Source organism: Ochotona curzoniae, unplaced genomic scaffold (assembly GCF_017591425.1).
Source record: "Ochotona curzoniae isolate NIBS_2020 unplaced genomic scaffold, NIBS_Ocur_1.0 contig_4105, whole genome shotgun sequence".
Lineage (NCBI taxonomy): Eukaryota > Metazoa > Chordata > Mammalia > Lagomorpha > Ochotonidae > Ochotona > Ochotona curzoniae.
The window spans coordinates 11,245,466-11,264,710 of record NW_024466129.1 but is presented as its reverse complement, the minus strand read 5'-3'; the positions used below and the strand labels follow the sequence as shown (position 1 = coordinate 11,264,710).

The 19,245-nt window shown below is 45.7% G+C and overlaps 1 protein-coding gene across 2 annotated transcripts in view; it reads right to left on the bottom strand.

The window, feature by feature from the left end:
• PAXIP1 (PAX interacting protein 1) overlaps positions 1-17,217 on the bottom strand; it is a 51,204-nt gene extending 33,987 nt beyond the window's left edge. Inside the window, exons 1-5 of one of the 2 annotated variants that reach the window (XM_040984379.1) lie at positions 17,113-17,217; positions 13,731-13,865; positions 10,693-10,736; positions 8,229-8,292; positions 1,204-1,317 (exon numbers count right to left, since the gene is read on the bottom strand). In XM_040984379.1, coding sequence (XP_040840313.1) covers positions 1,204-1,317; positions 8,229-8,292; positions 10,693-10,736; positions 13,731-13,865; positions 17,113-17,193 — 438 coding nt within the window. In that variant the 5' untranslated portion in view covers positions 17,194-17,217. The remainder of the gene's footprint in view (positions 1-1,203; positions 1,318-8,228; positions 8,293-10,692; positions 10,737-13,730; positions 13,866-17,112) is intronic. The other variant, XM_040984380.1, reaches the window with a different exon arrangement.
• Positions 17,218-19,245: the final 2,028 nt, after the last annotated feature.

The following is a 19,245-nucleotide window of genomic DNA, read 5'->3' as shown; positions in this document are numbered from 1 at the left end:
AAAAAACTATCCCAACAGGGCCTGGCACAATGGCTCAATGGCTAACTCCTTGCCTTGCGAGTGCTGGGATCCCACACGGGTGCCAGTTTATGTCCTGGATGCTCCACTTCGCATCCAGCTCCCTGCCTGTGGCCTGGAAAGCAGTGAAGGACGGCCCAAAGCCTTGGGACGCTGCAGCTATGTGGGAGACCCGGAAGAAGCTCCTGGCTCCTTTCCAGCTGTCGCGTCCACTTGGGGAGTGAATGATCGGACAGAAGACCTTTCTCTCTGTTTCTCCTTCTCTCTGTAAATCTGCCTTTCCAATAAAAATAAACAAAAGTGAATGAATAAATGATGAATCTGGAAGACTGGCACTCATCCCAGGAGTCAAGACACCTGTGTGCCGTAGCACATGGGCTCGGGCTCCTGACGACACTTCCTGTCGGTGCACTGCAGGCTGCAGTGACGGCTCAGGCCTGCGGGAGACCAGACTGAAGCCCTGAACAGGCGCCCCTGCTGACGCGTGGAGTTCCAAGAGGTGAAGGAGGGTGCAGGAGCAAGCACTCTGTCTGTCTGCCTCTTAAAATAAAATGTTACTAAGTAAAATACTTTTAAAAATGCAAGTTTTATTGGGTTTGAAAGTAAATTCTAGGGATTATAAAAACTCCCCTATGGGGCCCGGGGCGGTGGCCCAAGTGGTTAAGGTCCTCGCCTTGCACGCCCGGGATCCCATATGGGCACCGGTTCTAATCCTGGCAGCCCCGCTTCCCTTCCAGCTCCCTGCCTGTGGCCCGGGAAGGCCCCAAAGCTTTGGGAACCTGCACCCGCGTAGGAGACCCGGAAGAGGCTCCTGGCTTCGGATCGGCATAGCATCGGCCGTTGCGCTCACTTGGGGAGTGAATCATCGGATGGAAGATCTTCCTCTCTGTCTCCTCTCTGTATATCTGCCTTTCCAATAAAAAAAATAATAAAAATAAATCTTTAAAAAAAAAAAAAAACTCCCCTATGAGATAAAGCCAAAGTTCTTTGTATTCAGAGGTTGTATTAATAGAATTTGCCACAGTCTTACATCTTTTATGGAGTGAAGCTAGATATAAATAATGCAAACCAATATAAACAGCTTTTATCAAAGAAATTTAATAATTTAGAAGTTCAAAAAAGAAATGGGACTATTGCAAACAATTAGATCTCATGAAACAAGAAGAACGTATATGAAATGCTTACCCCCTTTGGTTCCGGAACAATTAAATGTGTGCATTTCTTATTGAGGTTCAGCTGGCAATCCCCCCCATAGAAAGTAAGCAAAGCCCACAGGGCACTTCTGTCTTCAGAAGACACCTGCACAAAGTTAGAAACAGCTTTATACCATGCGACTCAGACACGTTTACATTTTAACTATTAGAATACACTGTGACATTGTAACAATTTGTGCCTTGTCTATTTCTCCCTTCTTAAATAAAATTAACCTAAGGTTATTTGCAAAACACACACACCCACAGACACACTCAAGCACACGTACACACACACATACAAAGAAGTTTTTAGCAATATGATCAAAATAAAAATTATTCCAATCAAAATACAGCTGTAAATCACTTGTTCTATATTTTGCCTTATCACCAAAGGAATAAAAAAGATTAATATCCACATTCTAAAGACTGGGGTTATTTCTATCCATAACAAAATGATAGGGGGGAAAAGGGCAGAAAGACCCACTATACCACTCCAACTTCCATTTGTCATTGTTCAAAATATTTACGTACAATAGCAATATTGGAGCCATATTAAATAATGGATAACAAATACTAATTAGGCAATGGGTAAAATAAACAGTTCAGGGACAAGCATAAAAACATCATTTAACATACAGAAAAAATATGGCAAGCATAACGGAGTAGTTCTTATGCTTTGGACAGTGATGAAGACTCCAAATGCAATGGCTGATGTTGTAAAACAGGCTTTCTCAGACCAACACGAGCAGCTGCCATTTATTGCCTGCCTACTATGTGCCAGGAACTGTGCCAGTGCTTCCATCATACTCCTGATCCTTGTAATCTGCTATGTGAAAGAGAAATTCTTAGCCTTATTCTAGAGATGAGAAAGCAAACTAAATTTGTACCTAATAAACGGCAAAGCTGCCTTTTAAAACCCACGCTTAATTTCAAAGTCTTTTTCCACTGTTCCAAACTGCTTCCCTAAGGGCAGTGACAATCGGACAGTAATAGTAACTCTTCAAAAAACAAAATTTTGGAACCTGAAAGGCAAAATAAGCATTCAAGAAAAATAAAGATATAAGCATTAGTTCTAAGATAATCACTTAATCAACTGAATTTTTTCTGAATAAATTTATTAGAAGTTGAAGATTATGAATGTTCAAGAATCCTGAACTTGTATCAATTTCTAAATATTTATAAATGGCAAGTTAATTATTTTTAATTGCTAGCATGCAGCTTGCCAATAATCTAACATTCTATAACTACTCTCATCCCTTTTACAAGTATTTCTAGGAATTACTTTGTATTCCACATTATGCTATGAAAACTAACGAGAACAAATTAATTTCCTAAAATCACTTTTAAGATCATTTCATATCTTTAGTAAGTCAATGTCACATTTCAGAAAATTGGACCAGGTTATTTTTCTTAGAGGCTGTCACAAAAACATTTATATCCTGCAGTTTTTGGAGCTGAGATTTAATTATATGATAATATATACTGATCTAACAAATCATACAAATCCTTATTTAAAATGATTAAAAACCATAATCTAGATATGCCTTTATTAGCAAGATCTGGCTACACACCAGCTAAGTATTACATCATTTTACTAAGTGCTGTACACCTAAGTGTACACCTCAACAGGGTGCAGGACACTGTTGTGGAAAGAATATCATCGACCTGGAAAATCTCCCTGACCCAGATTCTTCTCAAAGTGTTAGAACACAGTGACTTCAGATTCCCACACCTGCTCATTGAGGGAATCTGCCTCAACAGAATTAAGAATGCTCTTTCCACACCAAAGTGGTAAGAGGTTTAAGGGAACATTTTTATACTTTTCTGTATTTTCCAAATCCACTAGCTTTATAATTGGGGAAAAAAAAAATGCTGTTTTTCTTTTCTTTCTTAAGCCATCTATCTAAAATATCAACCTTATCATGTTGGCCAAAAAAAAAAAAAAAAAAAAAAAGCTGTGCTATCTCCTCAGTGTTCTAAGGCTAAAACTTAGTAACTGCAACATATGCCAAGGCCCTTCTTGGTACAGGTGGCTTCTGACCTCCTGTCTGTTAGTACCTAGTCCCAGGTGCACGCTGAACTCTAGTGATACCTAAATTCCTTCCTCAAACCCTCTACACTTGCCCTGCACCCAGACCACTCCAGCACTCAGCAACTCCTCCTCTGAGATTCAATTCAGGAGTCATTAACACTGTACTCCACCCCCAGCAAACTCCAAAGCAATCTGAACACTTCTCACACTCTGGAACTATATGCTAGTTGGGCTTTCCCCAACTCCCCAGGCTTTTACAAGTACCTATGACAGAGGGCTAGAATTGGCTGATCCTCCAGAATAAATGCTTCTCTTTAAACCAATCAGCAACACACTCCCTGTTCCTTAAGGTCTCCCAATCCCCCAAAGACATTTCTTGATTCTAGTTTACAGGATTTTTTCTTTGACCAGTCTTGGTTAAGGATTTTAACAACACTTACTCAAAAGACTGAAGTCTTACGTGAGAAGTATATCCTAAACTTTGGTATCTTTCACAGTACCTAGAACAGTGCAAGGCACATGGGTAGGCAGTCAAGAAATATTTGTTGATTGAGAGAGAGAATGGAAAGGAATTTCATTTTTAGGCTTCTAGATTTAAAGTGTGACCTGGCCAGGCTCTCCAGGAGACTCTTGACCTATTCCCCGAAACCTACCCAGCACATTACAACAGAGGCCTCAGCCTGCATCAATTCCGGCTCAGAAGAAGGCAGATGATCTCTGTGCTTCCCAACTTCTGCTGGCACAAGCTCCCTTCCCTACCTCTCCCTGGGAGAGCTCTGGAAGACTCCAACAAAGAGCTCCAGCTTGTATGAAACCCTGACGGGAAAAGACAGAAGGTCACTGAGAACCACCAACAAACAGTGCTTTCGCAAGGTGGGGTCCTGCCTGGGGCGTGCGCACAGGGGTGGCAGGGTGCTGAAGCCGCAGGTACCAGCCCCGTCTCCAAGTGCAGGGGCTAACCACCATGAATGACCATCCTTCCTGTGTCTGTACCTGGCACTTACTTTCATTCTTGCACATGTTACAACATACCATGTTCACATCTGTCTCCTAAACTGCAGACTTACTGGTAGAGAAACTTTATCTTCATTCATTTGTAACCCTTCACGCTCCCTGTGCCAAAGGAGGCAGGCATGAAGGATTTGTTGAACCAAAGCCCTTCAGGCTGCACAGAGAGCACATTTATTGTAAAAACCAAATTACCATTTTTCAGCAACCTCAAATAGACTTTTCTCAGACAAAAATTTCCAGGGTGTTTTCCAGATGAGGTATGCTCCAACAGTCTTCTCCATCCATATTTGAGCATTCTTTCTGAACTTCAAGAGACTTTTTACATGGTACAAGAAATACCATGACACACTGGTGTTTCAACTCATCATAGCAGATGATGAACTGTGACTAACCCACAAACGTCATGCCAATGCTGGATTTTGACTTTTCTTCCCTAACTTATTTGATGCTAACACTTTATTGTCAAAGATCCTGCTGAATTCACCTGCTGTCCACCATATACCCGGGATCTACTTAGATCTGCGTGCTTGTGGGAAGCTCAGTCAACATTCCTGCTTATCTATCATCCTTTTTCTCTTCTATTCCAAGGAAACGTGAAACAGCACAACTACCTGTATATTTATGCTTTAACCTTTCACCAGGACAGTGTTACTTTCTAGCTATCAAAATAAATATGCGGGGCCAGTTCCATGGCTCAGCTGCTGAATCCCCTGCCTGTAGCAACAACCCATATGGGTTCAAGTTTGTGTCCTAGCTGCTCCACTTTCGATCCAGCTCCCTGCCAATGCACCTGGGAAAGGAGACGAGCATCGCCCAACCCAATGGACCCCAACCACCAATGTGAGAGACAGAAAAGGAGCTCCTGGCTCCCAGTCTCCATACAGTCCATTCCCAACTGCTGTGGCCATTAGGGAAGTGAACGAGTGAATGCAAGGTCTCTCTTGATCATTGTCACCTCTCTTTAACTTGGCCTTCAAATAAATAACACCTTTCAAAGAGAATAACAAAAATGAGTAAGTGTAACACTTTGTTTCTAAAATTAATATCCAACTCTTCCAACATCATTTCAATTTGTTTTCAAGTCCCTCCTACTTGGCAAAAACCATGCACGCCACCCAAGGTATCTCTCTCTAATATGTTCTATAAGAATCTCCTTAAAGCCCCATTATCTTCCAGTTCCCACGTCTGAACATCTCAGCTTCAAACCGCATCATCCTGCCTCTCCATTCAGGCTCTCCTCCATCTTCCACTCCCATCAGTTTGCTATCACTGAACTGGCACTTGCAATCAGAAGCCAGAGCAGACCTCTGGCATTTCCGGGTATGGGTACGCATCCTGGGATCTAACGCAGAGGTAGGCACAGTGAGTGCTGGCTTAGGTCACCAAGGCCTACCATTATCTGCTAACACGAACACCAAAGATCGCAACTACGCAGCTCATCAACATTCCAATCAGTACCCTGCCTTAATATGACAGTCAGGGCTTCTGAATCTGTTTCACTTCAAACAATTACAAATGTCTGAGTCTTTTGTTTTTTAATTTTTCTGATTATATAATCTAAAATTAAACATGCAAGAAGTATCCTGCTGCCTAAAGTACACACTTTGGATAATGTTTCCAAAGGTTTCTATTTGCTCCAGATCTCCCAACCCAACCATTTATCCTTTAGTTCTGATCACCAACTGCTAACCAGCCTCTTGTGCACTTTCACCATCTCCTTCACTCTCGCACTATCTGCCCTCTTGCCTTCCTCCCTTTTACTCATAACAATTACACCTACTCTGCTGGACACACTCAATTTTATCCCCTCCATCAAGATCTACATCAGCTTGCAGCTGACGCCCTTTCTAAACACATGCATTCATACAGCATATCATATAAGCTTGCTTTGTGTATTGATGCAATAATTTTTTTTTCGTGAACCACAAACTTTAATAGTTTTCTTTCCAAGACAGAAATTATTCTCTATTGCAAACTCTAGTGCATAGTTAATTTAATCATCTTATATTCCATCTTCTAATGTTCGATCTTCTTTCTTATTTCTATAAGCCAACTCTATTAAACCTTACATTACTGTGATTTCAATCTTGGGAAAATAGTCATGGGATCCTTGATCTGTCCCACTCAACAGCGCCCTCCTGCACCTCCCTCCATTCAACACGAGCCTTTCTGAACAGTGAACTCAGAGCCTCTTAAACCCAGAAATCCAATGCAAACAGGATTAACTGAAAAGTCCACATTTTAGCCAAAATGTACCATTTTGCATAAGCAGTAATACTCATGTTTTTAATTTTAAAACTTTTCAAATAATGTTGACTGTAAATTTGGAACATACAGAGACGTATAAAGAAAACAAAAACCACATCTAAGCACCACACCCAGCATTAAAAGATTTTCATTTTAGACAACTTCAGAGATGCTAATGTAAATATGCATTTATAATATTTTTCCAAGCAGTGAAAAAAAGACAAAACTCTCAAAGAGTTTTCCTTTTTAAAGAGCTCCATCAAAACGACACACCAAAAACAAAAAAAATAGAAGAAGAAGAAGAAACAGGATTTTATAACTTTAAAGAAGTTCCAGGATTTACAAGAGACAGAAACAAAACACAGCAACCACAAATAAACCTACTTTTTAAATGACTGGACAAGGGCTCAAATTGACACTGGCAGTATCACATGTAATAAAAGTTCGAGTCTGGTCAATCCAACAATGCTAAACCAAACATTGCCAGTTCCCTAACCCTCTCACACAGGAATTTTTTAATAAAGTAATCAAAATCCTTTCCACAGCACTTCATATCTGTGAAATATCTCCTTGTCAACAGCATGCACAGGAATAGATGGCTAACTCTGAGCCTCAAGAAGGATGACTGGGACTAGGCCGACAGGGTCACGCGAAATGGAGGCACCCTCCATCACACCTCTTCCCATATAATGACCAATCGTTCTAAACCAATTATTTCATGTCATTTTAAGAATTTTTATTATGACTTAGGATTTCTTCCTTGGATAAGGGATACAAGACTAAATTACAAAAAAAAAAAAAAAAAAAAGAGTATTACCCACTTCTCTTACTATCCGAAATTAACCACCGTTAACATTCAAGTCCTACATCTCAGACACTTCCAACATGTTTTGTTTCGTTGTACAACACCGTAAATGTTCCTACTTAAATCATTTCCCACATCTTGATGTATTTTTATAAAACAATTTTAAAATGGCTATGGAACTATTAAGTATACAACAAGTTTCTTAAATATTTCTGAATGCAAACAGCAGATGCTCTCTTAGTTTCAAATTTTACTCCTTTATAATAATGTTGTAAACACCCTTTTGAACCATATGCCCTTATTTCTGATTAGCTCAGGATAAATTTCCAAATATAAGACAACTGCAGGTGAAAATAGAATGAGTATTTTAAGGATCCTGACACTGCAAAACTTTTCTAGAAAACAGCTACACTGATTTACACTTTTGCCAGAAATGAGGATGAAAGTTTGCCTTCAGCATCTCCCTCAGCATCAACAGTGTTATAAACCTGCTAAGCAAAAATGCTTATTACTATAATATTCACGTCTGATTATAAAATGTGTCAAATATTAGTCTCTTTATAAATTGTAAATTAATTTCTCTGCCTCACCTGCTAAAGCTTTCTTCACTTTCGTCTTATTGATCTGTAAATCTTTTATTAATTAAGAAAATCTGACTATAAATTTGAGTTTTCCTTGTCATTTCTGAGCTTCATTTCTAATATTTTTTTAACAACCAAGCTTTAAGTCTATTTCTTTAAAGACCATTTGCAGAAACTATTAAATCTTGAAAGTACGGATATTTAAATTATTTAAGTGTGCCATAAGTTCATACTGAATATACAGTTACTGTAGTAACTAGCTTCTCTAAGACTGTTTATCAAACACAGCATAAATCCAATCTGAGGAGAAAGAATTCAAGACAAACTATAACCATGCTTACCTGAGAAAGGCAGGCAGTGATTCCAAAAAAAATCTGACATGACTCTGGAGAAAAACCATTTACTCTGTTGTATAGTCATTAAGATTACAATGAAATAAGATAAATGCAACCTTTATTTCACTAGCACACACACTCCGTATGCCCACTTAAGACACCAACACCAACCCCATCCCACTGGAGAGGGACCGACTTAGGACGACCTAACAGGGCAGGGCAGACTGGACTAAAGAGACAGTAGATGGTAGTATAAAAATAACTGAACAATTTCCTGGAAAAGCACATAAAATTCAATCTCTGTGTTCATATCATAAATAAAAGGAGCATAATTTCTCTTGGAGGAAAACATCCGCCCTCCAACAGTGAAGTATATATACGTCTATAAACATATCCACGAATATACACACATACAGTACAGCAGTTATCTTCAAATGAAATTTAAAATGTCTCTAGTCTGTTTTAGAATGAAGCATTAATGTAATCATTTCTGAGGAATTCATCACAGAATGGGAACACTAGTGTTACCATTCGCTCTGTTACCTCGGGGAAGGCAACCCTGAGTATCAATCTCCTTTTTTAAGAGTTGAAATACAGAACTTCCGAGAATACCCTTCCTCGTTCTAAAGTTTTTGATGTCTAAAATTCATCCAAAGTCATACTGAGAACTTCAGATGTTCCCAGCATGAAGGCTGTGGCTAACCAGGAGGCAGACATGGTATCCGTGTGGATTTACTTTATAGCCTTTTGAAGCAAACACATGGACTTAAAATTTTTTTTTTTTGGTGTCCAGACTTAAAAATGGGTTCAAGTATTAATTCTCTCCCTATAGGGTAAAAGCATAATTACTTAGAATTTTTTAAAAAATATTTATCTATCTTTACTGGAAAGTCAGATTTACAGAGAAAGGAGATAGAGTAAGATCTTCCATCTGCTGGTTCACATATGCAGCAGTTAGAGCCGAGCCATTCTGAAGCCAGGAGTCAGGAGCTTCCAAGGTCCCAAGGTTTTGGGCCATCCTCTACTGCTTTCCCAGGCCACAAACAAGCACCTAGATGGGAAGCAGAGCAGCCAGGACATGAATCAGTGCCCATGTAGGATCCCTGGCATTCAAGGAGAGAATTTAGCCACTGAGCTATTGTGCTGGGCCCATTAGAATTTTAAGAAAAATACCATATTTAAGTCACTGTAATTTTGAAGTCTCCTATGCAAGTTTATACTTATCTCAGGAACGCTTAAGCCTTCTTTGGCTGTGATGATACTCCACGAAGTCACGGAGTCCATCAGGAAGCCCTCAGCCCCATTAGCCAAGGCCTGCTTCCGCTTCCTACCTCATCTCAGAGATTTTCTGCCTCCAAAGACTTGGGGAAATATTAACAGAGGCCAACACCAGAGCGTACTATCCACTAGAGAGTTCAGGATCCTCTTTTCCGGTCCTGTAGGCTTCTCTGGACAGGCAAGTAAGAGCTCGGAGGAGAGGCAGTTTAAGGAAGTCTGCTGTGCTGAGTAAATGATCCCAAATGGGATCACAGGCTTCTTAGCCTCAAAAACCCCATTCCCCCTAGCCTCACCTCCACGAGCTCAGAAATAAAGCCAAAGCAAAAGTTTAAAATGACAAGAGACTAGGAACTGCTTTCTTTCATCACTTTAGACAGTTGACAAGAATCTTAGGGGTTGCTGAAGTCCTGTACCTCCTCCATGAATTGTTTTTAAATTAATGTTTTCTCTGTTTATGTGACATCCTCTGTAAAGATACCTCATTAAAAACGGGAGTCCTACCACCGGCACTGACTCAACAGGGTGTAAGTGCATTAAAAGGAACTGCCTGGCATCAGCATAAGACAAAACAGGGTGAGTGACATCATCTCTTGTGCCGTAAATGTTATCCCAACCGTATGGCAGCAGGTACTGTTAAAAACACACAAGCAGGTCACTGTGTGGAGTGAACCTCCAGTGAGGTTCATCCTGTTAGAGTGACACAGCGCCATCAGACCTGAAGGCGTGAGCAGCAGGCCCCTTTGCTGACACGCCAGAGATGCTGCGTGACACACACAAGCAGGCCAGGCAGTTTGAATGGTGTCTTCCTCACTGCTCCACTCCCAGTGCTCAGCTCACAACCAGTGCTGAACATGCACACTTAACAGACTTCCTATCTGGTGCAATTAAAAACCATCTGAACACAGGTACAAAACCCCAGTGTTTCTCCTGGTCGTCTCTTCCCCAATCTCATCTTCAAATAATTCATGATCTGGTCCACACAGTCCGAGAGCTTTAGAAACCACCATCTAACTACACAGCACAACAGCTGAAAAGAACCAGGCCTGCTGCCTCCAGCTCGGTCCCCTCTGCACAGAGCTGATGACAATACGGAGGCAGGAGGGAGAGCAGCAGCGACCGAGGGCGCAGGCAAACCACTGTCTAACCTTCAACCCAGTTCTCCTTCCCTCCTTCCAACTCCGAAAAAGGATACGGCAGAAGAGCTCCACACTGGACGGACAAAACCACCCAAGAAGGCTGAAAGGGAAAAGATGAACACATTAGTAAATACTGTCCATTTAGAATCAAAATAAAACCACCTTATTAGCGCTGCTTCTACAAATGAAAAGGCTACATTCAGATTACAGATGTAAGTGTTCAAATAATGGAAACATAAAACTGAAAGACCAAATGAAAATGCTACCGGATGCTTTCAAATTTATGTGCGTTCACTCAAATCGGAGGTTTACATACTCGTGACTGCTGACTTGGCCATCAGAGGGGCAGGGAGACTGACACCCACCATGCCACCCCGTCAGAGGGTGACCAGCGCCCCAACCATTTCCTTATTGAATGCTACTTCAAAAGTAAATCATGAGATTTTATGTTTCAGCAAAACAAATAAGCAACAACAAATAAACAAAGACACAGTGCTCATAATGTTAACAATTAATTCTACCTGGTACCCTTTTGAGGAACTCCAAAACACAGTAATTAATTGCTATTCCTCTGGGTAATGTCCATTTTCGAAAAATCATCATCTTATGTTTCCATATTTAATCTTTGAAATTATACTCATCACTGTTAATTCTACTTCACAAAACCACTCTTCAGACACAACAACAAGCACAAGAAACAAAGTCTTTGCTCTCATACAACTTTAACAGCTGCAAACTATCCTGTCACGAACACCTTAGTGGACAACCAAGTTCTGCCCTCATCATTTATTTTAGCTATGAGCGGAAGTTTAAATAAGCAGATTTTCTACAAAAGAATGGAAATGCTAGACACTTTTTAAAACAGAGCAGCTTTACCTAGAAAACTTTATTTCATGATAATTTGTATAATTACATCAGATAATTATAGCAAACATGGAACAAAATATTTAATGTTCCTATTTATGCTGGCTAAATCCCAGCTAAATTTTAAGACTGTAGCAGCACCGGTAATCTGCATTAGTTTCACTGCCTCAATTCCAAACTTCTTCACCTGGGCCACGTTCCTCTCCGCAGTACCACCGAGCAGCCCCTTGGTCCCATGCCCACTGATGGAGGCCTAAGGCCGGACTCCCTGTGACCAGCGCTTCCAGCTGTACTTTTCTCCCACGTCCAGAAGGACTGCCCTGTTGGGGGCACTGACAATGTCCTGCCCTTTGCCCTGATTGGCGTGCCTTGGTGATCTTTAAGCTGATTGGATAGGATTGATATATAAGCCAGGCGATGGGGAGGAGGGGCTTCTGCCTAATGGAATTAATGGACATAACGGTTTTAACGGAAGGTCTGAATAAAGCGCCTCTGAGACGCTCTCCAGTGTCGGGTGATTTCTTCCGTGGGATGGGAGCCCCCGATACTGCCCCACAGCCTTTCTTCCGTGGGATGGGAGCCCCTGATACTGCCCCACAGCCTGAGCTAACACACTGAGCCATCAGAATGAGGGACAGCGTGGCTGTTTATGCAACATGGGAGCCGGCTGGCATGACCACAGCTGGGTTGGCAGGCAGAGCTAGAGGAAGGCAACCCTCACAAACATCCGGGCAGTTTATACCTTTGGAGTGGGCAGCAGATCCTGGTTTAACGTCTGCTGGTGTGACTATCATCAAGTCCTGCCCAAGAGCAGAATCACCCTGGAGCCAAAGTCAGTTAAGGCTAAGTAAGATAATTCAAATTTAAGAAGTAGGACACCCTAATGAAGCAGAAACGGACAACTATAAAAGCCAAGCTATAAGACTCATTTTTCCCACAGGCAAAGAGCAGTATATAAAAATAAAACCCACTTCAAGTCAGCATAATTAACATTTCCAATGATGCCCCCAAGGCCACTGAGAAAAATATTCCCATTCAGTTTGGGTGCCTAAAGAAGCAAATCTTAAACATTTCTAAAATCAAAGTATGTAAGTGATATACTGTCCCTGTGTACCAGGATACCTTATTTTTGAAATACACTGTCAAGTTTAATACCAAGGTAAAGGCCAAGGGATGTGCCCCTAGTGAACCAAGCTTCAACTGAATTCAGGCTCAGTTCGGAGCAGCAGTGGGAGCCTAAATCAGACAGCCCATGAGGTGCAAGCCAAGACTGCTAGGGCTGCTAGGGCTGGCCGCATCTCAAGAGTAAGTACCAGCTGCCGATCAGCTCTTAAAAATGCCATCACCCAACGCAGTCATGTGACAGACTGCAGTCTGCACAGGGGCTGCCACAAACTACAGGCAGGCTGGAATACTGAAAACAGGTACAGAGGAAGCGTGTCTGACACCCACTGTAAAATACTACAACCACAGGCAAGAACAGCAGAGCGACACCACGCTGGCCACTGCAGAGGTGAGCTGGTAATTGTCAAAGTCGCGGGCACTTTTAAGCAGTGACGTATTATATCCTGACTTTTTCAGGAATACAACTAGCATGTAAAACGAAAGCAGACTGCTTTGCTTAGCCAGCCAGAACTTCACCAAGGATTAGTCACCATTCTGAAACGTCACCTCACAGCTGGCAACTCCACTTGCAGGACACGACACTCGATGATCTGCATTTAACAGTCATACTCCGTGGGTCTACGCATGGCAACATCTGACAATCTCATCCTACATGCTGGCGTAACTATGTCCAAGTAGTCACAAAATGCTCTTTTACATTTCAGCTTGGGTAAACAGATATATTATATATATTACCTTATATATAACAATATATAATAATAATATATATAATAATATAAGGTATAAGGTAACAAATGGGATACGCAAAATATCTATCACAAAAAGCAGCTTTGGAGTTAGAAAGAGATCTCTGACTTGGTGGCCTGGCAATAATGGCCAAGGTCCCTAAAGGTATCAGGTCCCCCTATCATGAAATCTGCATAAGGTATGCAGAGTCAGCTCCTTGGAGGGGAAGGGATCGAAATGTCCAAGGTCCCACTCACCTGGTAACTTCACACTTAAAGCAAAGGTCCTGAGGACAGCCACTAAGAAACTTCAACACACAGCTTTCAAGACGTGCGCAAGGTTGGAAAACAAAGTCAACAGCATTTGATGCACTACTGACCTTTACCACGGGCAAGTCAAACACTTCCCTGGCTTCGCCGACCTCTGGGTTGTCCCCGTCCTCCGAAATGATATGTGAGGCCAAAGCGTTGTAGGACACTTCCTTGGCTTTTCCAGCTTTCAGAAGCTGAATAACCTGAAAGACAAAGCCACCCATGCAAATCAGCGTGGCAAAGGCTGCAGTGCCACCCTGCTTTATCGAAGTAATTACGGGAAATACACCATATTCCCTGAATCATACAGTTGACAGCTTTTTACTCCCAGTCAGAACAGCAACTCCTGATTCATCAACAACTGGAGGCTCCTGCAGACTGGCAGCTGGGCACTGCCCAGCGTGTAGACAGTCTCCCCATTAAAGGGACGGGACGGGAGAGCGTCCAGAAGAGGAGGCAGTCAAACCCGAGTGGAACCCTTAGAAACTGTTGACTGCCAGTCATGCAAAGCACATGCCCATGGTGAGGATTACATCCATGGTCCTGGACAGGCTGCTGACATGCAGACCACCTCATAAGCATCTCACATGTTATGCAGAAAGCACGCACTTCACTCCGCAATCCACATGAGTCAGTAGATAGCAGAGAAATAACAGGTGATATTAAAAAAAAAAAAAAAGTGACTGCTAAGAATGCACTGGGGTGGCGGATCAACAAGAATGCAACCAGGAAGAAGAAAGATGTGAGAGAATCAGCAAGATGTGGTGGCTGAAAGGGATACAGACCCAGGAGAAAAGTCTAGACTTAAAGAGCCACTCCCCCGAGAGATGGGAAGGCACAGGCTGTGGTGCCATGAGTAACACCTGGCCAGACACACCTGTTCTCTCTAAAAGGACTTGGCGCTTCCCTGCTGGGGAACCATCAGCATAACAGCCAAAGCCCTGAGAGGGCCAGAGATCCCCCAGGTGTGGAGGGTGTGGCAGGTGAACTGAAGGCTAACAAGGTAGCAAACAGAGCCCCGACAGGGAGACTCAAGCAACTGCTGAGAAACAGGTTAACTCAAAGCGAACCAAGCGAAATGGTACTCTCACACGGTGAACAGATGACCTTTCAGAAGACCTTATGGGTCAGTAACATACACGTATAGATGCTAAACACTCCTTAGAGCCATCTCACCTTTCTTTCCTCCCTGGACCAGCAAGCATCTTTGACTTCACACATCTATTTTACCTACTTACCCTGCAGCCTGACTTTACTACCTTTTAGAGAAGGCAGTCGCTTCCCACCACTCGCACGGTATGCAACTCAAATCCCCTTTAAGGGACTTCATCTTCCTCTACTCCCTTCCCCACTTCCTTTTCCTGACCAATGTCCTCAACCAAGTCTTAACCTTTTTGCCTTCATTTGCCATCCCAGTCAGTCTCCAACTTCTCACAGCAGCCCTCAGCAACAACTGAAAACTTACTCAATTTGCATGAACTTTGAGGATGTCAAAGCTAACAGCTTCTGGTCCATCTCCGTTGCTGACTGACCTCACATGGCTCTGCTCCAGATACAGCCATCACCCTGACATATTCCAAATACACCAATGCTTGCATTCTCCAGCACTAAGAAAATAACCTGACACCTTCATAAACTCTGCTTAGCGCAAGACTCGGCTGCACCGACCCCTGCCCAGCGCCATTTCGTGGTGTCTTCTCTGCATTTCAGCAGCACCCGTGCTTCAGGTGTGTCCTCCCCAGCGACGTAGCAAGTTCTCAAGGACAGCTGCCCCATCTTCAACCATCACACCTGGGAGCTAGGCTGCTGCCTGCCATGTACTAGATGTAGAATACAGAGGAACTTTCAAATCCGCATTTGATTTACAACTTTCAGTAAGTCAGAAGTTGGGACGCTCAACTTTCTACATTTCGTTCACTGCCTTCCCAGACCCTATTCTACATTACGTATTATGCATAATATGCGATATCCCTGCTAAGGCTCCTGCGAGAGCAGCAGGAGCCGGCCACAGCCACGACCGGTGCCCCTGCCACACACAGAAGGACCACTCGGGTGCAGCTTCAGGTTCCTGCCTCACTAAACTCAACCCCAGCCCTCTGCAGCCATTTGGGGAGTGGAGCGGTAGCTGGAAGGCCTCGACCCCTGCCCCCAGCACTTAGGTGCAGGCGAGCATGGTTCTGGTTCAGCTTATCATAGGTTTTGGTTCAAATCACCCTGCCCCCATAAGAGCACCAAAATCCTAAAATCAAACAAGGGTAGGAAGGACAAAGATGCGAATGATGCAGAAATGAGCAATATGGGAAAAAGCGACCCTATTACAGGTATTCGTTTGCGCCAGACTGGGTTCAGCACTTATCTCATTTTAAATCCTAAGTTACTAGTCTCCTTACCCTAAAGTTCCAGTGGGAAAGAATCCAAGGCAGTTTAGTTACTAAGAAACCAACTGGAAGCCTTGGCAAGGCCGAGACCGACCTGCCTTCCAGTCTTTCTCCCGCACCCCGTCCCAGGCCTAAATCCTGAGCATGCAATAGCTTCCGGATCCTCGTGGCTTAGCGCTGAGACACCCCAAACAACACAGCTGTGTACTTCAACTTTTGCAAGGCGAGTATTTTGATTCATTCCTACCATGATGACGATTAAACAGCTGTATTACAATGTCCTCTGGCGTGAGAAAAATTAAAATGTTCAATGTGATCACACCACCGGGGCTATTTCCCACACTTATTGTATAATTCTCCCAATTAGGAAAACCAATGAAGAGGAGCGGCAGCCCCCGCTCGGCAGGACAGGAGGCTGCCGTGCGGCGAGCGCTCTGGGCTCCGCACAGACCGGAGTCGCCTAGCAGGAACCTGCAGGAGCGTCCCCGCTGCTGCGTGCGCCCGGGAGTCCCTGCAAAAGCTACAGCGCCCCGGGTTCCAGTCTCCTGTTCCCCGGCCTCCTGCTCGTCCGCCACCCCCTCGCCTTCCAAATCATCCCTTCTCCAGCCCTGGGTCCGAGAGGATGCAACGCCGAGGGCTCCCAAAAGAGGCATGGGCGATCTGCGGCCGAGGAGGCGGCCGAAGCACGGGGCTCCCTCCAGCTCCCCACCGAGGCTGCTCCAGCCAGGTGGGGGGGACTGGGAAGACGGGCACCCCGTGGCGCCAAGCCCGGGGATCAGGGCGCAGGGAAGTGAGAGGGTGGCGGGGGGGACAGTGAAGACCCCGACGGGAGCAGGTGGCCCGCACGAGAGGGGCGAGCGCGACCCCCCACCACCCCTCCCTGCCCCCCTCGGCCCCGTCCCCTCCCCCCAGCCGGTGCCCCGCGCCCCCTCGCCCAGGGCGCAGCGCAGGCCGGCGGCCCTCGGCCGGACTTGAGCGGGGCCCAGGGCTCAGCGGCCGGGCGCGCGCCCGCAGCGAAGCGGGGACGGGGACGCGGACGCGGAGGGAGGCCACGGCGGCGCGGGCGCGGTACCTGCGGGTCGATGTCGCCCACCGCGTAATACTTGACCTCCCTGAACATCTCCTCAGGAACTTTGGGAGCCTGGTCCGACATGATCGCGGCAGCCCGGAAGGCTCCGCAGCGGCGCCGGGCCCCGCCCACCCCCGCCCCCGACCCCCGCGCGGCCCGCACAGGCCGGTGCCCCCCACGCGCGCCGACCAACGGCCCCGGCCCGCACGGCCCCGGCCCGCTCCTGCGACTCGGGGCCCGCTCCCCCGCCCTCCGCGCCCCCGCCCGCGCCGAGCGCCCGAAGCGCGGGAGCCGCGCGCGCCCTGCGGGACGCACCATCCGCTCCCGGCCGCCGAGGGGGAGCCGCGGCCGGCGCCCCCCGACAGCCTGGCCTCCCGGCGCCTCCGCTGCAGCCCACAGCTCTGGACGCAGACGGCGCTGCGGAGCCCGTCCTGCAGACGAGGAGTCCACGGCCGCTGCCCTCCGACCAGGGAGCTCCGTGGACGTGGGTCGGCCCGCCTCTCCCCCCCGCGGCAGCGCTCGAGTGAGCCAGTCCCGGGAGGGAGGGGAACGGGGAGGCCCCTCCCGTCACCACACGCGGCCGCTGCTCGCGCCGGCGCATGCGTGCGCCGGGAGGGGCGGGGCCGAGCCGCGGCCGTGTGGGAGGCGGCGGAGGTGTCCGCGGGACGCTGCCCGTGCGTGGGCTGCCGGCCGTGGGCCCCTCGGGACCCGCTCGGTCGCTCTCCGCGGCCCCAGCCGCTGGCCAGCCGGACACGCAGTGCTCCCTGGGGGCTCCGGGCGCCTGGCGACGCTGCAGAGGGATTCTGGAACTCTGACCGCTCCCCCATCCCCCAGGTATGGGGTTTCCTGGCCAACGGCCGCTGGTCCTCCAAAGCCCGCCGTGGGACTAGCGAACGTGGGATGTGTTGATTTGACCCGGTCCTGAGTTTATTGATGCTATCCGATCTCCTTTGCCGATGCTAAAACGTGCCGCAGTGGCCGTTCTTGTGCCCGGTCCACCGTGGTAGGAAGGCCCCTGTCCCGGTCTCCGAACTAGCTCTCGGGATACAACCATCTTGTACGGTGACTGAAGGTTGGTTTGCCAAAGGGCAAGGCTCAGTCAGGCCTACGGTTCCTCGCCGCCCTGCTGAGCAGAAAATGAGCATTTAAAATCAGTGTTAGTGAAATTAGCTTTTTTTAAAAAAATCCTTTCAAAATCAACCACACCTGAGATAACACTTGGTCTGGTTGTTCGTTGATCAGCATGTACTATGGGCTGGCTTCATCGGATGGCTGTTGTTGGAAGGTTCTTCATCAGTTTCGCTTGTCCTTAATTTTGTGTATAATACATGACTTGGGGTGGACAGAAAGCAAACAGGCCACATGTAAAAACTGTGTTATCGCCAATAATTTTTTCCATTTCTCCGATGAACAATCAGAAGCAGCCCTACTGTACGACTAAGAAATTTCCTTTCCAGGTAGTAGTAACATAGAGTGCTTGTCTAAATGAACAATCAACAGGTTAGCCGTCGGCATGGGTAGGTCTGTCTAACTTTCCTGTTGGGGCAGTCTTTAAATTCCCAGGAGCAGCTTTGGTGATGCGTATTCCAACATTGTCACTGCTTTAAACTCTGCACTCAAATATGGAATTTGTCTTCAGTGGCCTGTGTGAGAAAAGCCTTCTGTCTCTCCAACACAAAATTATGCGTGACATTTTGCTTCTAAAAGACTTGAACAGGGCCACCAGAGACAATCACTCTGTAAGTTAAGAAAGCGATTTGTTTAAAGCAGTGGTGAGGGAGAGCAGCTTGTAAGGGCAGGCGTTTGATACCGTGGGTAGGGCCTGGCTCGGAGCACCTGCTGTTCCAGTCCCCGGCCCCCGCTGTTCCAGCTTGCCCAGCGTGCACACCAGCAGCTGGGAAGTATCCAGGTTCCCGCCGCCACGTGGAAGACCCGGGTTCAGTTCCCGGTTCTTGACTTCAGCCTGGCTCCACAGTCATGGAATGAACCAGAAGATATTCTCTCTTTCAAATAATTTTTTTTTAGAAGCAATTTGTAATAAACAGCAAGCCAGTTGTTCCTTCAGGTTCTGAATAGTAAGACATATGGTGAGAGGGCTGCTATGTAAAATCCCTGTGTGGCCTGTGAGGTGAGCTG